We start from the raw sequence: 19,122 nt of genomic DNA, 5'->3' as shown, positions 1-19,122 counted from the left end.
TGCAATACCTCTGCCTACTTGAGAGCATGAAGAGCCTGCTAACAGTAACCAATGAAAGGGTTCATTTCCATTCCACCCTTAAGGCAGGACTAACTGGTACCAAATAATGATCATGCCATTACATGCAGAATTGGTTTCTTCTGTTTGTTTCTTGTAATGTCAACAAAAAACCCCATAATTTTGTTATCATTGCTCAATATGTCATTAATTTTTCTTTTAAGATGTTTTGAATGAAGCACAGAGTCAAATTCTCTGTTTTCTTCTAAACATCAATCAAGATGCATTATGTATGCAGGCTATGATCTAAAAAAAGCCTAAGATTCTCTTTTATTTGTGAAGAATTCTGGAGGTTGTTGCTGTAACACTAACTTAACCTCACTAAGAAAGATTACAACAGCATCACACATATTCAAACCTCTGCTTAGAAAAATGCTGAATTCGCTCTATCTTGTTCTTTAAACTCTTAAAACTCTTTTCCAGAAGCCAAGTGCTACAGCAATGAATGTTTCTTCTCCATACACTTGAGTTTTCTTGCTACTTTTACGCTCAATTTTGACAGTTTCCACTCTCCATAGGTTCAACATACTTAATCCATCTGACCTGAAGAACTAAATTCTCTTCAGCATTAGAACATGCTGCCCAGGGAGATTGTGAAATCTCCTTCTCTGGAGGTTTTCAATACCTGCCTGGATGTGTTCCTGTGTGACCTCATCTAGGTGGTCATGCTTTAGCAGGGGATTAGACTAGATGATCTCTAAAGGTCCTTTCCAACCCCTACCATTCTATGACTCTATAGCTAACAGTCAGTGATAAACTTTACATGGTTCAAAACTGTTTACTGCTTATTCATCACAAATTAAAATATACAGCACAAAAAAAAAGCTTTTTGCTCTAATGGAATCTACGACAGTGATTGATTCACTTTACCTGAAGGAAGTTCTGGCTGGAGTTTATTAGAGCAAGCTGGGCACTGAGATCTTCTGCCTGAGCTTGACTTCCTCTTACACCCTGCACCAACTGAGGAATGTGGTCTGCAACATTCTGTAATAAACAAAGGAAAATCTTTTAGTAGATAAATAAAAACTCCAAGCCCTCTAACAATAAAGCATGCCCTCTCCCCACCACTCTTAAAGACAGCCCTTACAGTTACATTACTCTTGTACCTTCACAGAATTCACTTAAGATTCCATGGAACTAAATTAATACATTTTTTCAGATTTTTTCAGACATATTCGTCTTCTACTTAAGACATTTTTATTCCAGCTACTTATTAGTTTAAAGATCCTGTAAAACAAACTTTTTTTTCTGTAAAATTATGTACACAGAGTATTTTGAATTACTTCCTTTTTGCATGTTAGATGCCAGTAATGGAGGTGATTGATTTTTAAATAGAATGTCTTGCTTTCATAAAAACATTGTCTGTTACCACAAACACTTTGGCCTACTTTTCCTTGACTTTTAACAATACTAAATTTATAGTATAGATGGAGTATTCTGGATTGCCTAGATTCATGTTTCTTGTCCATCCATTTCACAATAACACTTACTTTGGCAATGCAACACTCATTCTTTTCCATCAAAAACCATGAAACGGTAGGTATTAGCTCTCCTATGTTATCTAATAAATCATCATCAAGATGAAATTAGAATGAACTGTAAACAATACAGTGAATCAGCTTGCTTTTGGTTTTAAATGCATACTGAAATAGCAGCTGCCTACAACATAATTTTGAGATGTACTTGAGCTACTTTATTTAGTTCCAGCATTTCTTAGGATTACCACCATGAGAAGAAATAATTGCAGAATGTTTCTATGGCTTTTAAGGGTGTCTCTTTTAATGGTTTTGTTCTCATTCCCCACACAATTGTTCTTCTATCCAGAACAATTTTGCATTCTATTATCTTCTTCAATTTTTTTGTTTAAATGCCGTTTCTTTAAAAATCTCAAAGCAACATTAGTCAGAGCTAAAAATTAAGCTGCCAAATGTAGCTTAAACACAGTATAGAACAGCTTCTCACTAGACTCTGAATTCTAGCTTGCTACTATAAAAAGGTGCTGGACTTAAGGTGTACCTTGAAATCTGTGGTCTTGGCAGCTTTAACTTCAAGCTAGGAATCATGTTAATCACACAGTAAGGTCTACAATTTATTTGTTAGAGTGACATTTAAGGCCTTAGTTGCTTGTAGGCTGAACATCAGAATAGCAGGATCAGTGATGGTTATGTAGTCAATTATATAACCAATACGTTAAATAAATGACTTTACTCCATTATAGTATAAATCACTATTGTCACTCCATCCTTTGTTGTGGAAAATTCAAAGGTTACCTTTATTCCATAGCTGACCTCAGTCTCACTTCACTGCATGTATCATTCAATAGCCTGATTTGCCGATTACAGAGCTACTTACTTGCTCAAGAGCACACTCATGCAGTTAACACAAGGCTAGGATTTCTTGCCAGTGTACAAATTTCTGAGCAACCAGACTTCTCCACACAGAGCTTCTAGTATAGCTCTGCATATACAGTACTGCTGACTGATGTGCAGCAAAACTTATACATAAAGCACTTGCCCCAGGTGAATTCATTGTTACTTAACACACATGCTGAGGTATATAAGCCTGTCAATCCTCTCTAGTGAGGTGTTTGCGAGGTTTTTTTAACAGTCAAGTACAGTAGCTCAGCTTTTCAAAGACCGTCATACAGTAGCACATGGAAACCACAGATAATACAATAAATAAGGGCTTTCCAGAACCCTTACAGATGAATGTGTGTGATGTTGGTTTTGGTTGTTTATTTTGTTTTGGTTTTTTAAATCTCCTTTTGAGGCTGCAACAGTATTATTACAGAAGGTGAAGTTCCTCATAAAGCAGAGTTCAAGAGTTATTTGTCAGCAGTATGAGACGTTTACCTTACAGCTCTGCACAAGTTGCTGGTGAGCTGCTGTGTTCTTGTTTGAAACAGCTGCATTCTGAGAAGCTGCAATAGTCTGAGTAGCAGCAGCTGCAGCTTGTTTAGCTGCAATCTTTGGAGAAAAAGAAAGAGTTGAATGAGTGGTAAAAGTCTGAGTAATCCAGAAGAATGAAATACATATTACAGCTAACTTGGACACTAAAAGATTTGACAGATTAATGTATTCTATCCCTTGGTTAATTTGATTTCCCTTAAGAAAGCTCAGGAATGCTCTTCTTTCAAGACGAAAATGAGCTGACCCATCTTTACTTGCCAATAAAGGTGGAACTAGAAGAATTCTAAGCTCTTACTCCTTCATATCTTAGCTTACAATATGATCAAAAGAAGTAAATTACAGAGGGCAGAAATGGTCTAATTCATTACCTTCTCACACAGAAGGCCAGCGAAAAAATAACATCTTTGACGGAAGACTCAAGCGAGTCAACTTCTATTGGGATTAATCTATTGCAACACTGAAGATACTAAAATGACACAGAGGTACAAAATACTGGAATTACCGAAAATAAAATCCCTGAGAAGGCCTTATTAAAATATTTAGGAGTGTTATTATCAACCTCTTCCTATTACAAAATTGAAAAGTCAACAATTCACCCAATGTGTTCCAATGTATTGCACAATACTTTTCTTTTAACTGGCCAATTAAACACAACCAAGAATGAAGTTCTTTCTCATCATTACACATTTCACTCCTTGGAAAGACAGTATGTATCAGCAGAACAAATAAAATGTCCTTTCTCTAAGCTTTCTTGCGTGCAATTAGAAAATTGTGACGCAACCCTTTATTTCTTCAAATACTCCTGATTTTTGGTTCTAGCTAGATACAGTAATTTCAACACACTTCTAGAACATGGCTACCTACTTAGATCTCCTTGTTTGTCTAACTGACTGCACTTGAATCAGACGACACTAAAACCATAGTTGGAAAACAGGAATTGCAAAAGGTTTCTTTTTTTAATCTCTTTTCTACATTTTAGCTGAGAACAGAAAGATCAAACCTTGCCTACAAGACAAACTTCAGAGATCTTTTACCCTTAGTGCACAGTAAACTGCCTTTGGCCCCCTTGACTGTGCTATCAGATATGATGTATCTTTTCACTTTTGTTTCTGCTTCTGTGATTCTCTGAATAACTTTTGAGTTTAATTGGATATACTGCAATTCAACATATCCTTGTACAAAATCTACATGAAACTCTGGCAGATATACTAGTAAAATCACCAAAAGAGACTGCACACAAATGACAGATCATACAGGTAAATTAGAGCAGAAATGAAGCAGTTTCAGCTCAGCTGTTTGAAACCTCAGCTGTTCTAATTTTATGACTAAACCATTATCAAATGCCTTCCGAGTCCAATTCTTAGACCATTTTACTACATCAGTGATACAAGTTGCTCAATTTTCTGAGGACTATGGTATCACATACTAACATCTCAATTCCAAGCCTTAGACTCTGGAATTGAGCTTACAATATTACTATTCTATGCCGAGCACTCATCCTGAAATATGCACTTCTACTTGCTTGAAATTATTTACAGATATAAATATTTAACAATATCCAATCTCCAACCTCTAATCTGTTGACAATTTTCTTCTTGATGGCATTTTGTGCAGCAGCATTTGTAGCAACTCGCAGTCCTTCTGCTGCTTCTCTCAGACGCTGCTGTTGATCCTCATTTTCAGGATTGGCTGCAGCTCCCTGCCCAAAATTTCAGAGCAAAGGATATGAGTCTCAGTAAAAGTTTCTAGAGAAAATGTTTATGAATATCAAGGGTTTATTTCCAGACAGTGTCTGCTACATCAGCTTTTATATTATCTTAAGTAAAGCTGGAAGAACATTAAAAGGTTACAAGACTTTGAAGTGGAATATTTATTGCTAGTGCAATACTACATTAGGTACTTTGACCATTTGCTTCATGTACTACTTTAGGTGCTTTGGAAAAACCTTTTGTAAACTGCTTCCACTATGATCTATAAATAACATACTCTGATGAATGAAGAATTTCCAATTCAATATGCCTTTCAGTAACTGCAGTCCAAACCTTGAGATTTAATACAGTAGTTTTCTCCATTTGAAGTCTGGGAAAGTACTGGAAAGTCAAGGATATCCTCTGTAGCCAGGCAAAAGAGCCTTCTAGAATCCTAGAGGATGGCTGTCCCTGATCTGTACAAGTCATTTAAATGTAGGATCTGGGAAGAAATTCAAAAAACATATTCCTCCCTAGTGAATTTAAATAAGTTTCTAGTGCAGAAAGGAAAGAAAAGCTTAGATATTTCCCTGCATTGTGAGAAGGGGAGGTGGGGTGGAACAATGCAGGCAAGAATCCCTAGGTGGAGGGAGCTATGACAGAGGCGGGGTTGCTGTGTTAATGGTTTTTCTAAGAGACATTTGTAAAAGACTCCTGCAGGTTTGTTGTTCCACTTGTTATTGCCAGACTGGTACAAGACTTTGCATCACAGTGGTTACAGCTGGTGGTAACTGCACTAGATGGTCTGAGTCATGACCTGCCTGCACACAGGTCACACACCTAGGATAAGTAATTAAATGAAAAACATTTACAGGATAAGAAAAATTGTCTCTACTATCAGCCAGATCCTATCTGTAATATCCCAGATACCATCTCTTTTTGGTGTAAAACTATACAATTTTAAGCTGACAGTTAATTTTCCTGTTACCTTTGCAGCTTCAACCATGCGGGCTGTAGAATCTGCCAGGAGCTTTGCAGCAGCCAGAAGCTTCTTAGAGTTGTCCATGTCGATTTCTGCTTCAGCATCTGACCTCATGGCATTGACAAGATCAGAAGTGGCTTGAGCCAGTACCCTGGCCTGCCGTACCATTTCACCTGTAGCATACAGTTAACATTTTCACTTTCTTTCTCTGTGTATTTCAATTTTGGATACTAAAGTCATCTTTAACAAGATGAAAATTAAGTTACATTTGCCAAAGCATTCTTTTGACTTAAAATTGATCCTCAAATAGTTCATAAATTAGTAGCTTCATAAATAAAATCATAGATTGCAATATAAACAATGGAAACCTCTACAGTGGAGATTAAGTGTTAGATTAGTATTTGCATTCCAGATAGCAAGGCAAAACCCCCAAAATGAGTGCTCTATTTTGAATATACAGTTCAAAGTAACTCCTGGCTCAGTCAAAACTAGTAATTTTGCTTTCAAATTACAGTCAAGATTTCATTTCTTTAATCCAAATTACCCACCATTCACCCATTCTTCTTTTGGAGAATTATCTTCTGTCTAATATAAATTAAATTAAGAACTCTGTCAAAAAAGATTCAGCACAAATTAGGTGCTCTTGGCCAAAAGTTAAGTGTATATTTAAGATACTGAAGTCATGTTCTGATCATGGTGAAGCAGAGAGATAAAATAAGAATGCTTCTGAAGTGGATATGTAACCTTTCTAGACCAAATTCATTTGTTCACTAAAATATGCACTTGAAACTCCTTTACAATACACTTGAACTGATAAGCCTTAGGTTTTCTGTAGGTTATCAAATCAAGACAGATATGTTTCAATCTAAAGCCTAATTCTTTTAAAATTCTCTTAAAAAAATCCTAGGAAAGAAAACCAAAGTATCATTTTTCTCATGTGGCAAGGTGATATGTGGGCTTCAGAACGAAATGCCTTCTTACCACGCTCCTCTGGTCATGCATAAGCAAAAAATTAAAGGTTCTGTAGCTGTTTTCAACTACTTCCCAGTATGCAATTCTGCAATTAAAATTTTTACCAATAATGGCTGACTCAGCTACCAGTCCAAATATTTCACTTGAAAAAATCCTTTTAAATGGCCCTTCTTACAATATCAAGGCAATTAATCAAACAAAAAGAATAACATGCTTGGGCAATAATACAGCAGTCGTAAGACAGAGTTTCTTTGCTGTGAAAATTGCGACCACAGGAGTGCAACGACAAGTTGGAAACACAGACTGGAATCCAAATGCCTTCTACTAAAAATTAAGTATTGCACAACAAGATATTTGACTGTGAACAGAAAATAAATGCTATCTGAGATCATCTTTTTTACTTCATCCTTCTGTGCATAAGCTGAATCATAAGTGACAGCTAAACAGAAAACTCGACATACTTCCTGTGCACATCTATATTAATTAAATTCCTTGGAATAATTACAAAGCATTAGAAAACTTTTTTCCATGGCTTTCAATTTGAAGATTAAAACTGCTTTAGCAAACATTGATGAGCATCTTTTAAAAATTCTAATCATTCAATGAGGAAGATTCTAGGGTCAAAATACACTGAGACTTGAACTAATTACTTCCTTGTACACGTTCCTCTAGAAGTGCATGGCACAGCTGAAATAACAGTTCCTTAAAAAAAGAAACATCTGAAAGTTTTACCTCAAACATAACTAAGATAACTCTGTAATGTAAGATTAATTTGCTGGTACCGACTGTAACATGAATACTACCGTGACTGAAATATTTTCTTTCCTGACCTTGCACTAACACAAAAGACCAAACCCAAATTATTCACTGTAATTGCTTTTCAAAAATGGTCTCATTTTAAACTTAATATGAATTGTCTTGATTTCAAATTGATACTGCCTCCTCATGCTGTTGCTACTTTATAACATTTATAACTATTCAAATTTCCCTATTCAAAGTAATTTACTGGTATTTTACTCATACTGGATTGGTTAAATGTTAGGCATCTCAAGTTTTAGTTGTTTCTAGAAGCTGCATATTTTAGAAACATCACAGGAAAAAGCAGAAGCGAGTTTCAAAACCTACAATAAAATCTATGCGTAATGAAAACAATCGCTGATAAATATTCACCCAGGTACTTGTCTTCATATTTGGAGATAAAAAATTGCTACACAGTTCTGTGAAGTGAAGCAGTAGTGCAAAACACACACTATTGTTTTTACAAAACATTAATTCTATCTATCACACAGCTACATGCATTTTGCTGATTTACTATAGGTTGACATCATGACAGCAGTAGCCTAAAAGGACAGTACACTTCAGAGAAGACTTTTACTCGCATTATTTGGAATGTGCACATCTCTGAATTACGATAAGCTACTGTCTATTAGAGAAACTTACCAGCATCTCCCATTGAACTGAAAATACTCTCTGTGACACACATGATGGTATCTGTGGCCTGGTCATAGCGTCCAATGGGTTCTCCCCTGCTCGCGAACTGGCGGACATGCTGCAAGAGGTCATTCAGGGCTTGGCTGACAATGCTGGCAGCTGCACTGACCTGCTTCAGTAACTCAGTGTCATCTGTGGCAGCCTGGCAGGCTCTCACACAATTTTCCACTGAACGGTCTACCAGTTTCCCTGCCTCAATCAGCTGCTCCTGACACACTGGAGAGCTGATGGTGGGACTCACAACCTGCATGGGCAAAGGACACAAAGAATTCAGAAGAGTTATTTGCAAATTTCCCAACTACTAACAAGTAAAACATCTACTACATTAGTTTTTGATCTTCAAATTACCTGTCTCCCCTAGACAGAAAACCCTGAAAATGAGAATTTTAATAGACAGCTTCAGACACCTAAAGCTAGGCTTTGCATATTGCTAATTTAATCTCACGATTCTGAGAATGGAGGCCTCCACCTCATTTCACGCTTCTGCAGCAGCTACTTAACTGACAAAACATTAGACAGTGATTCCAGAAGCCAGGCATGGGCCAGACTCCTCCAGAGTAACTATATCCACTGTCAGACTTGTGTACCCTAGAATTCCAAATAAATTGAAATCTTAATTGATATTGATCTTGTAAAGCCTTCTTGTATCAGTCTTTTGCTCGTTGGTTAAACAAAAGTAGTGCTTGGCACAAACCAAACAACATTCTACTTCTGAAGCCACAAGACAAGCAATAAACCCTGTAATCTACAGGTTAGAAACAACCCTCTCCCATTTTGTTCAGGCATATCTGACAAGCTTTTAGCACTGAGAAAACTGTGTATGTCTTCTAAGGAAAACAGGATGCCACAGGGTGTCTTGTGCCATACTGAAGAAGTTCACAGACAGGAAGAATGTCAAGTTCAAATAATGGATAATCATATATACGCATCATAAAAAACCCTTTCAGACAAATAAATAAAGTACAAAATATTGAAAAATTTAATATGTAATATTGGACATTAATTTTAATATAAGCCTTCTGGATGTTTCACAACAGTTAAATACCAATTTCCCTGCAAAAGATAATATTGTACAATTAAAAATCAGCACCCAGATAGGAAATGAGAATTGATTACTTTTTAAAACATGTTATTAATTTCTAAGACAAGAAAGATTGCAAAAGATGTAATGCTTCAATTGAAGGCTTCAGAATTTCAAGTACGATTTCAACTCCTTTGCAATTTGTTTAGAATGAATTTGCCTCGACTGGATATCTTGGCCAAAAATTACGCATCTCTAAAAATGATCACCAATTTCATTTTATTTTCAGCAAGAATACCAACTTCTAGTTATTTAGCTTTAGCTGAGGTGCACTCATTCTAATTTTAGGCCTTGTTAGAAAACTTGTGTAGTCCCCAGGCAATCTGTGCTTCTGGAACTAGTATTTTTTTATTTCCTACTTTTATCAATATCAGTAACTGATCAGATGTGCTCTGTTATCTACAGAACCTTTTCTGGAGATTACAGCAATACCTCACATCCTCTGGTCTCCTGCTTACCACTGTTACAAGTGACAATTTATTGATTGACTACTTTGATACTGCATCTACAGGCATGATATTAATATGGTATATTGCCTGAGACCACTGGAAATACATCGAAGCATATGCTTGAAACAATGCCTTGCCGCCTAACAAACACTGCTGGCCTCACCTTTGCACAAGCCACAAGCTGGGAAGTAGAGAGTGCACACTGTGTAGCAGCAGCAATGACTCTGTTCTGTAGGACTGTATCCTCAGCAACCTGGGCTACATTCTTGGCCTTCAGCACTAACATGGCAGCAGCATTTGCAACAGCTTTGGCCAGACTCATCAGAACATCCTGGTAAAATAAAGGTAAAATCAGTCAACTCAGTCTTACGAACAAAAAATTATATACTTTATTCATATTAAGATCAAGCCTTCTGAAGGGAAGAAGTTCACTTGTATCAACACTGTACATTTGTTTCATGTAAAGCAGTAAACAAGGCTATTATTCAGAAGACTTGACAGTTTTCTGTTCTCAGTAAAATCATTTCTCCATTTACATTATTAAGCTATGGATTGAATGAGTATGGACTATCAAATTTTGAAATTACTCAGAGTCCATGAGAACAAATCAATGTCCCAAATTGCAATGTGCTTATCTTAACTTCCTGAGAATAGCTACCAGTACAGAAATATCTAGAGTTCACCACTAAACAGGTGATAAATACCTGCAAACCACTGAGTTTCAAGTACTTAATTGTGCTTAACAGTAATGACAACTGCCTCTCCATTTTTGAAATTTCCAACTCCAGTATTTCCTTGTCCATGATATAAACAGAGCTCTAGAAATTATTGCTTCAAAATAGAACTCAAAACAACTCTTAATTCCAGAACACTTTTCCTTCATAAGTTACCTCTGAAACTGCATAATTAACATACATTCATGTGTTAATCCCTGCAGTGAACAAGCTCATAACATTTCTTTCCTTACCCTACTTAAAATGCTACATTCCTATACTTCAGTATTTTAGCAGGATGGAATCTTCCTAATGCCTGTACTGTTAAAGTTACACGACTTTGCTGCAAAAAGATACTACTGATTTGCTTATGCATAATTTTAACCTCACAGCAGAAAGAAAACCTTCAATTTCAAAACCTAGTTTTGTTTTTAGGATATGAAGGCATAATAGAACATCCCTCTCTTTTACCTCCTTCTCACATACTTCATAGCACTTATTAGAATATTTCTCTTAGTCAAGAAAGAGAGGGCTGCAATACATTCTCAATTAGGAATACAAATGAAAACGCTGAAGAAACTTATATGTACCAGTGGGCCAAGCGTTTAAAATGGTCTGTAAGTTAAATTAGCAGACATTTTGCACCCCGTGCACTCCAGGGTTCTATCTGCTGCTGTAAATTACTTCCCCTTGGTTCTGGTGCTAACCTGTTCTTGACATTGAGTGAAAAAACCCAGACATATTTTAAACAGAACATCAAAGAACTGTTAATAGATAAGACTGTTATTAAGCCATATAGGCATTATGAGTGACGATAATACTAATAATCTTAAAATAATTACGTTTGTAATGCAATATTTTTCTTCTACTTGGTTTACCAAAAGGTTGTGTAAACTTTTGGTTTCCATGCATACAGTGCAAATACTTATGTGAAAACCACTATATTTAATGAGAAGAAATACTTGTGTTTATTAAGATTCATTCATTCTTCATTAATACATGGCATGAGAAGTCATTAGCTTGCAAAGACAATGAAACACAAGAAAAAGCAAGGATTGAAATTGTCTATGTGCATACACAAGTTTGAATACGCTGCTTCCCTCATAACCAGCATGGCATTCAGAACAATTGATGAAGACTATGAATGTTTCCCTGCAAATGCAATTATCATCTTGCATCTGACACAGTGTACTTAGGGAAGACAGGGACAGTTTTGAAAAAGAAATTGTTTGCTGTTCCTTATTTTCTGTATCTGACTTGACACTGTGCAATATAACTTGCACTCTGTTGCAACTGAAGCAAATGAGAACTGTGATTCAAACACTTCAAGCATGACACAAGGCCAAGAATTTGAGATCAACAGGTCCTAGGGTATCTCAAATTAGCAGATCTCTGGGCTTCCATGCCAAATTTTCCAGCTGCAAAATGAAATGACAGCTCACATCTTACAGGAAAGCTGTAAAAGATCTTATCCAAGCAACACTGAGGTACTGAAAGCTACCATAAAAGAAGACAGTGATAAATGCAGTGGTGAAAAGTGGAGTAGAATTTGAAAAGCAAGTATCCAACCAATATGTAAATAGCACAAGCCATGCTTTTTAAAAACTGAGGGGTGTACAGTTCAAACAGCTCTCCATGAAGCAAGAAAATATCTGTATGATGCACTGAAGTAAGGTTTCCAATAGAATTGGCACTCTGTGACTGTGTAATTAAAAACAATTTCATAATGGATTAACTTCAATTTGCACTGAGAAACTTCAAATCTAGCATTCCCTAACTCTCCTTACTAGAAAGCTTCACAGTTCTGACAGTGACAAACAATTCCCTCATTACCTGGAACCTTTCATCTGTTTCGTTCTCTCCAATTTGTCTCAGTAGCTCCCCACTTGCTTGCCCAATGCTTCCAGCTGCCGTCAAAACTGTCTGTCGAGGCTGGAAAACATCACGGTGAAATACATTAATTGAAAGAAAATGAGACTTACTTGAACTTTAGATTTCCTCAAGAAACTTCTGTGTTAGTGTGTAATCCATATGTCTAAAAGAAACACACCACAGAAATACTTTGGAAAAAAGAATTTGAAATTAACTTATCCAGATGCACAAGTGCACATCCCTGTTTCAGGGGTTTCAGTAGAACTGCTCGCAGAAAATGTAGAATGAGTTTCAAAGAACTTGAATAGACATTAAAATAACTCCAAGGATAATTAAGGATAGACAGTCAATATGCCAACTGATCTGAAACATCAGGAGATTTCATGTTATTCAAAACATAAATATCCAAAGAGACCTAAGGCAAAATGGCTACAGACTTCAACTCATAACAAATTGATCAAGATGGTTAATTCTGGTCAGTACTACTCTCATTTCTGGAGAACTACAACAGAGAGATTAACTTCTCATTTTATATGTTGAAGTAGACAAAGATAGTAAAAAAAAAATAATGAAAGAATATCTCTCTGCTTCCTATTAAACTGAGTCATGGTTCTGTTTGAAATTTGTTTCTAAAAGAGAATATAGAACCCAGACAAATTAAGTATTTATTACATAAATCAACCTCTGCATATAACTCAGAACTTTCTAATATCAGTGTGCAAGACTGGAAGACATAAAGACAGAGACAGACGAAAGAATAAGAACAAATCGAAAGAACTGCTTGCACAGGGCCCACTATGTAAACACGTGAGGCACAGAAACTAACAGTCTCAAAAAAGCCAAAGCCAATCACTTCAAAGAGGGAACCTGAGAAGCTTCCTTCTTCTCACCTCTCCTGAAGTAGGTTGCACAGCCTTCAGCAAGTCTGAGACAGCACTGGCCAATGTTCGAGCAGCTTTCAAGAGATCTTCCCCACTTCCAACTTCATCATCCATGAGAGCAGCAAGCAGTTTCACACCTTTAGACATCTCAGTGAGGTTGGAAGAGATGGTTGTAATTGCACATCCCACAGCAGTGTAATCAGTGTCAACTGGGTCCCCTGTAGAGCAAGTGGTTTTTTCATCATCAGAATGCTTTAGTGGTTAAAAGGGAAAAAGAGGCAGCTACCACAAGCTACGCTCTGGTGAGAAACAAGACAGACATTTCAAGATAACCAAGTAACGCCTACTAATTAATGTCATTTTCACCTTTAAAAAAAATAAAGACTGCTATATTTTTTTTCAATTTTTACATTTATTCTTTTATAAGAATGTATCTTCTAATAGAATTCCTTTCTTTGTTCAATTTTCTGAGAAGTCCACAGTTTCAGCTATCTTTCCACATGGAAAGAACCCAAGGTAATACAGTTTTGACCCCTTTAAGACACTCATAGCTCCTTCAACTTAAAATTTTCTGAAGAAAACTTTGTCAATAAACACATAACCTCTAACAACTGTCAGATCAATAATGATTTTTTGTAGTAGCCTTGCAACATTCTCTACTTTGTCAAATAAGCAAGTTACACTTTATCCATCAACAGTCATTCATTTAGCGTAATAGATACGAAAAACTGTGTTGGAAGGGACAGAAAGCTTGTTCTGCATGTCATTTAGCTTTTGGAGTATTTCAAAGAAATTTTTGCTCCAGCTGCCTACAATCAGTCCTTATGTTACTTGAATTACTGATAAATGACTAGGAGACTGCAAGAAAAGCCCTTCCTCTGAAATTTACCTGCTGTAAGGTTAACAACAGAAGCAGTTCCTGCAGTAATAGCATCAACCTGAGAGTGTATTTCATGTTTTGATTCATCAACCTTGTTCTGAACCCATACTCTTGATGCCTGAAGACCAAAAGCAAAAAAAATGAATTAAGGACTGTAGTGAGGTTCTCTAAGAGGAGATATTCTGTACCTGAGCCTTTAAAAGTGAAACAGAGGACAACCACCAAGCCTTTTAGATGAAATATGGAAGCCGGTATTTTCTTTTGCTACAGAATTGCTACCACACTTCAACAGCCATCCTTCTGTAACAAATGCCAAAAACAGTGCATCCATGAAGACTAGGCACTATTGACAGAATCATATTCTCTTTATTTTTCAGCTATCCAGGAGGCAGTCACTCCCACCATAAATACTGTCCATAGTTTGCATTTAATTGCACATGGGCACATGAAACAAAAAGGATTCCAGACAGGGTTTATGGAAGGAAGCCTGCTACATCTAATCTCAGAAGACTGATCAGAGTGAAGCAGAACAGTGCATGAATTCCTTAAAGGGAGCACAAAATTTTTATCTCATTTTAAAAGCTTTAGCAAAACCACTTTAGGTCCGAGGGACAATGAGTAAACTGATTTGTAAACACCTCAAAGCATTAAGATGCATTTCTATGAGGGATTAGAAAAACTCACCATGTCCTGCCCTAGAGGTGGTAAGTTATCAACTTCACTGAGGTCAGCTTGTGCCTGCTGAACAGCATGCATACTGGTATTAATAGTCCCCATCAAGGCCTGCTGAGCTGAGGTCTGAAAGGCAAAACAAGAGAATGGCTGTGTGCTATGTTCAAAATGGCAATTCAAGCAGACTTTACATATACATGAAAAGACAGAGTTGACAACCATCCAACAATTACATCAGGCTATTTCAGATAGCTAGCTTTTCCCTTCTGCAATGGAAAAAACAAAGCTCTCTAACACCTCTCTCACAGAGTCTTGATTCTGTCAATGCCATTTTATGCTCCTCTTGCATACACTGATAAAACGTGGAACTCTGTGAGACCAAAGCACGCCCAGACACCTGCAACACCACCAAGCTGTCTTACAGACTCATATTCTAGGAACATGACAAATGAATTTGCTTCTAGGGTACCATTTCCTGGAAATGCCTACCAATGTCATCAAGAATAATTCTAAAAATAAATGGCCATCAATATGAATATGCTAGCAGAAAAATGAAGGGTTTTCAGCTGAGCAAGATGGTTATCTGTATTGGGTGTCTGGCCAGGTTCTGGCTAGGGATGGTCTCCATGAGAAGAGGCCAGGGGCTGCCCTGTGCTGAACACAGATGGTCCCAGACAGCTCCAACAGACCATGCTTTGCCCATGAAGGTAACCGGTGATCTCCCTATCTTTAACTCTTGCTACATGGAGATAAAGCTTGTTTCCTCCCTCCCCATTTTGTTGGGGAGCAGGAGAGAAAGCACAGCTCAGCAGCATTTGGCAACCAGTCAAGGTCAACCCACTACACACACTACACTTCCAGTGGTATGTCATGATCTTAAGCACTGATTAGACTCTCTACAGCTTGTTTAGGGCTTTTGACAGTCTTAATTTAAATGAGAAAGCTCAGCATCAGCTTTAAGCCTGATAAAAAATTCTAAATTGGTGGGCCAGTGAGAAGCTAAATATAAGCCTTTTTTCTTAAAATTGATTACCTTTGTCAGTCTTTAAACCTTTCTTTCTAACCCTTGAATACTAGTTTAACTACTTAGAATTAAAGAGGAGGCTAGAAGAGCTGGCCTTAAACCAAATAAGTGATGTCCTAAATATTTCAGCTATGCTCAAAAATTATGTTCAGTAGGACAGCCAGGAAATTGCATTCAGTATCCTCCTCCTGCTCATACTAGGTATGTATAACATGCTGTTTCTGAGTACTTGCACAACAGAGACGTTTCAAATACAAACAAGTAAGCTGCTCACAAGCGGTGGCATATGTCCTCTGTGCATCTGACCAATTGTGACTTGTTGCTGTGGAGAAGGCATGATACCAATGTTGAAAGTCTCTGGGCCACTGGACCCTGAACGCATAACTGCTGGTAGTGCTACAGAGCCATGCTCCACCTTCCCTGTTCGGTTGAACTGCTGCTGCAAGATGGTAGATCTAAAGAAAAGAAAAATAAATCCAACACAGAGAAAACCAGTTAGCACCTGCAAATCAAGTTCTGCCATATGCTCCTCCTTTAGGATTTTAAATTGCATTTCACAGCCTTTGGAAAAGTTGGAAAAATTTACAGTTTTTCTTTCTGACCATTTTCCAGCATATTAGAAAAAGAGTAATCTTTTTTAGCTTTTAGCAGATTCAATATCAATAGCACCAATGAGCAGACATCAAGGAAAGAAGGTAGTGTGCAGTTTTGGTGTATGTGGTACAACAGCTTTACTCACAAAATAGAACCAGAACAATGTATATGGCATAACAATTGCTTTACTTCCACTGTATCATAGGATGAGATGATCAATAGAAAATAGAAGCATGAACCACATGGAGATGTCTCCTGCAAGCGATCCCTAGATGTAGGATAAAAGCTAACATTCTTTCTTGCCTCTTTATGCACACATGCACACACAGTACTTGCTAATAATCTAGCAGCCTATCAGATAATGGTCTGTGAAGGATACATTCAAGAATAACAAACTTACTGTCACCCATGGTCATGAGCAGCTTTGCCATATTTAAATATGGTTCAAGATTTAACAGTTAGAAGTGTTGACACAAATTCTGGCTTTAACAACAATGGTGTGTTGGGGAAAAAAACAATTTCAATTGTGAAAAATCTTTTTTCATCTATTACAAGTTCTAGGCTTCACAGAACAGCACTTAGCTAAAAGTATATTCTGGAAATGACTTGGAAAGGGTAATGTCAAAAGAAAGCACATCTGAATGTGTGTGATCTGTCAAAAGTTGAAATGTGACAAGTCTATTTCCTACAAACTGTATATTTAACAATAAATCAAACAGACTTTGCACATCCACCCTGCTGACACTGCTATCCTCAGAATTCCAAGAGAAGACTTGAGTAGCTCATTATAGCTTATAATGTCACTATTTCTATTTCTGCACTGCAAGGAAATATTTAATATTCCTTTTAATAAGAATGGCCAGCTTTACATTTCTACTTTTTGCTATATTCAGTTACTCTTCCATCACAATCACAGCCTCATACACTAGTACCAAAACCTTACCTTTAACCACACCACACAATTGATTGGTTTGTCTAAAGCAATTAGGTGTAATAAGCCTTATTGGCAAGAGTCAAATTTACTGAAAACCACAGACCTAGCAGACACAAGCAACTAAAACCCTTTAAATCCTATGTGTTTGCATGAAGACCAGAAATCTCACATTTTCAGCTTTGCATTATTACATCCCCTCCCCGACCACTTTACTGATTTACAGCCTGAGTTCTGTTGTTCAAGGGTCAAGTTACCAGAAACTGGCACCACTGCTAGTTGCCTTAACCAATAATTTTGTGACAAATACCTGCTCTTCAATTCTTGAAAGAAGCTAGAAGTCTGCTGAATTATCTGGAGATAATACTTCCTTCTACTGGAATACTCTGTCAAAAAATCCTTCTTGAACAGTAATAAATACACTATTTTATTTGGAAAAAAGTGTCACAGCTAAAACGTGTCATTCATAAAAAGCATTTCTTCTTGTTGTATAAACTCACTTCTTAGGTGAAACAGATTCTTCCAACATGGTGGATTCTTCATCACCTTCAAGCCCAAATCTATCTTTACTTTGCTTCTGGAAGAGGGAAAAAAAAAGAAAAATGTTAAACATGTGCTGCTTTTTGCTTTATCTCTACCATTTTCTTACCATTTATCAGAAACCTAGTCAAACAACGTGTAGTCTTGTCCAGTGCTAAACACCATGCTTTTTGGCAGTGACAATATAACCTCTATGTCAGAACACATGCCATTCGGCATCTAAGAGAGCAGGTTCTAAACCCTCGCAGATTAAGTGCCAGGAAAAAAATGAAAGGAAAAAAAGCCTACTGGTGCATTTTTGAACAAAGTATAAAGTGCCGACATACTGTCTTTTCTCACAAAAATGCAAATGGTCTGAGGATTGATATGCAACAACAGCAAATCCCAGCACAGACAGAACATGTCTCATTCCCTTCTCACGGAGGAACATCAGACTGATTAAGGTAACTAGAACTCTGCGATAAGATAGCATGCTGAAATGTTACTATATGGTGCTACCAACCACTATGAAATACTTCTCTAAACATAATATAATACTATCATAGAATGGTAGGGGTTGGAAGGGATCTTTAGAAATCATCTAAATCCAAACCCTGCCAAAAACAGGTGCACCTAGATCAGGTCACACAGGAACACATCCAGGCAGGTTTTGAAAACCTCCAGAGAAAGAGACTCCACACCCTCCCTGGGCAGCCTGTGCCAGGGCTCCCTCATCTGACCAGTAAAATAGTTTTTCCTTATGTTTAAATGGAACTTTTTATGTTCCACCTTCTTTCCATTACCCCTTGTCCTGTCACTAGACACAACAGAAAAAGGTTATGTCCCAACCTTCTGACACTCACCATTTAGATATTTGTAAATATTAATGAGATCCCCACCACAGTCTCCTCTTCTCCAGACTAAACAGCCCCAGTTCCCACAGCCTTTCCTTGTATGAAAGATGTTCCAGTCCCCTGATCATCTTGGTGGCCCTGTGCTGGACTCTCTCCAGCACTTCCCTGTCCCTCTTGAGCTGGGGAGCCCAGAACTGGACACAGGACTCAAGATGAGGCCTCACCAGGGCAGAGTAGAGGGGGAGAAGAACCACCCTCCACCTGCTGGCCACACTCTTCTTGATGCATCCCAGGACGCCATTGGCCTTCTTGGCCACGAGGGCACGTTGCTGGCTCATGGTTAGTTTATTACCAACCAGCACTCCCAGGTCTCTCTCTGCAGAGCTGCTCTCCAGCAGTTCAATCCCCAGCCTGTACTGGTGCAGGGGGTTGTTTCTCCCCAGCTGCAGGACTCTGCACTTGTCCTTGTTGAACCTCATGAGGTTCCTTTCTGCCCAACTCTCCAGCTGGTCAAGATCCCACTGAATGGCAGCACAGCCTCTGGGGAATCAGC

At 37.6% G+C, this 19,122-nt stretch overlaps 1 protein-coding gene across 6 annotated transcripts in view; it reads right to left on the bottom strand.

The window, feature by feature from the left end:
• The window catches only part of TLN2 (talin 2), a 201,924-nt gene that overhangs the window by 75,657 nt on the left and 107,145 nt on the right, over positions 1 to 19,122 (bottom strand). For all 6 annotated transcript variants that reach the window (XM_061999193.1, XM_061999196.1, XM_061999195.1 and 3 more), the window contains 12 exons: positions 17,697 to 17,773; positions 15,946 to 16,126; positions 14,660 to 14,773; positions 13,985 to 14,093; positions 13,105 to 13,313; positions 12,176 to 12,274; positions 9,793 to 9,960; positions 8,049 to 8,343; positions 5,643 to 5,809; positions 4,537 to 4,665; positions 2,910 to 3,023; positions 928 to 1,041 (listed from right to left, as the gene is read on the bottom strand). In XM_061999193.1, the coding sequence (XP_061855177.1) occupies positions 928 to 1,041; positions 2,910 to 3,023; positions 4,537 to 4,665; positions 5,643 to 5,809; positions 8,049 to 8,343; positions 9,793 to 9,960; positions 12,176 to 12,274; positions 13,105 to 13,313; positions 13,985 to 14,093; positions 14,660 to 14,773; positions 15,946 to 16,126; positions 17,697 to 17,773 (1,776 nt within the window). The remainder of the gene's footprint in view (positions 1 to 927; positions 1,042 to 2,909; positions 3,024 to 4,536; positions 4,666 to 5,642; positions 5,810 to 8,048; positions 8,344 to 9,792; positions 9,961 to 12,175; positions 12,275 to 13,104; positions 13,314 to 13,984; positions 14,094 to 14,659; positions 14,774 to 15,945; positions 16,127 to 17,696; positions 17,774 to 19,122) is intronic.

Source organism: Colius striatus, chromosome 7 (genome assembly GCF_028858725.1).
Source record: "Colius striatus isolate bColStr4 chromosome 7, bColStr4.1.hap1, whole genome shotgun sequence".
NCBI lineage: Eukaryota > Metazoa > Chordata > Aves > Coliiformes > Coliidae > Colius > Colius striatus.
The sequence above is the reverse complement of the archived record's forward strand: the minus strand, read 5'-3'. Positions and strand labels throughout refer to the sequence as shown.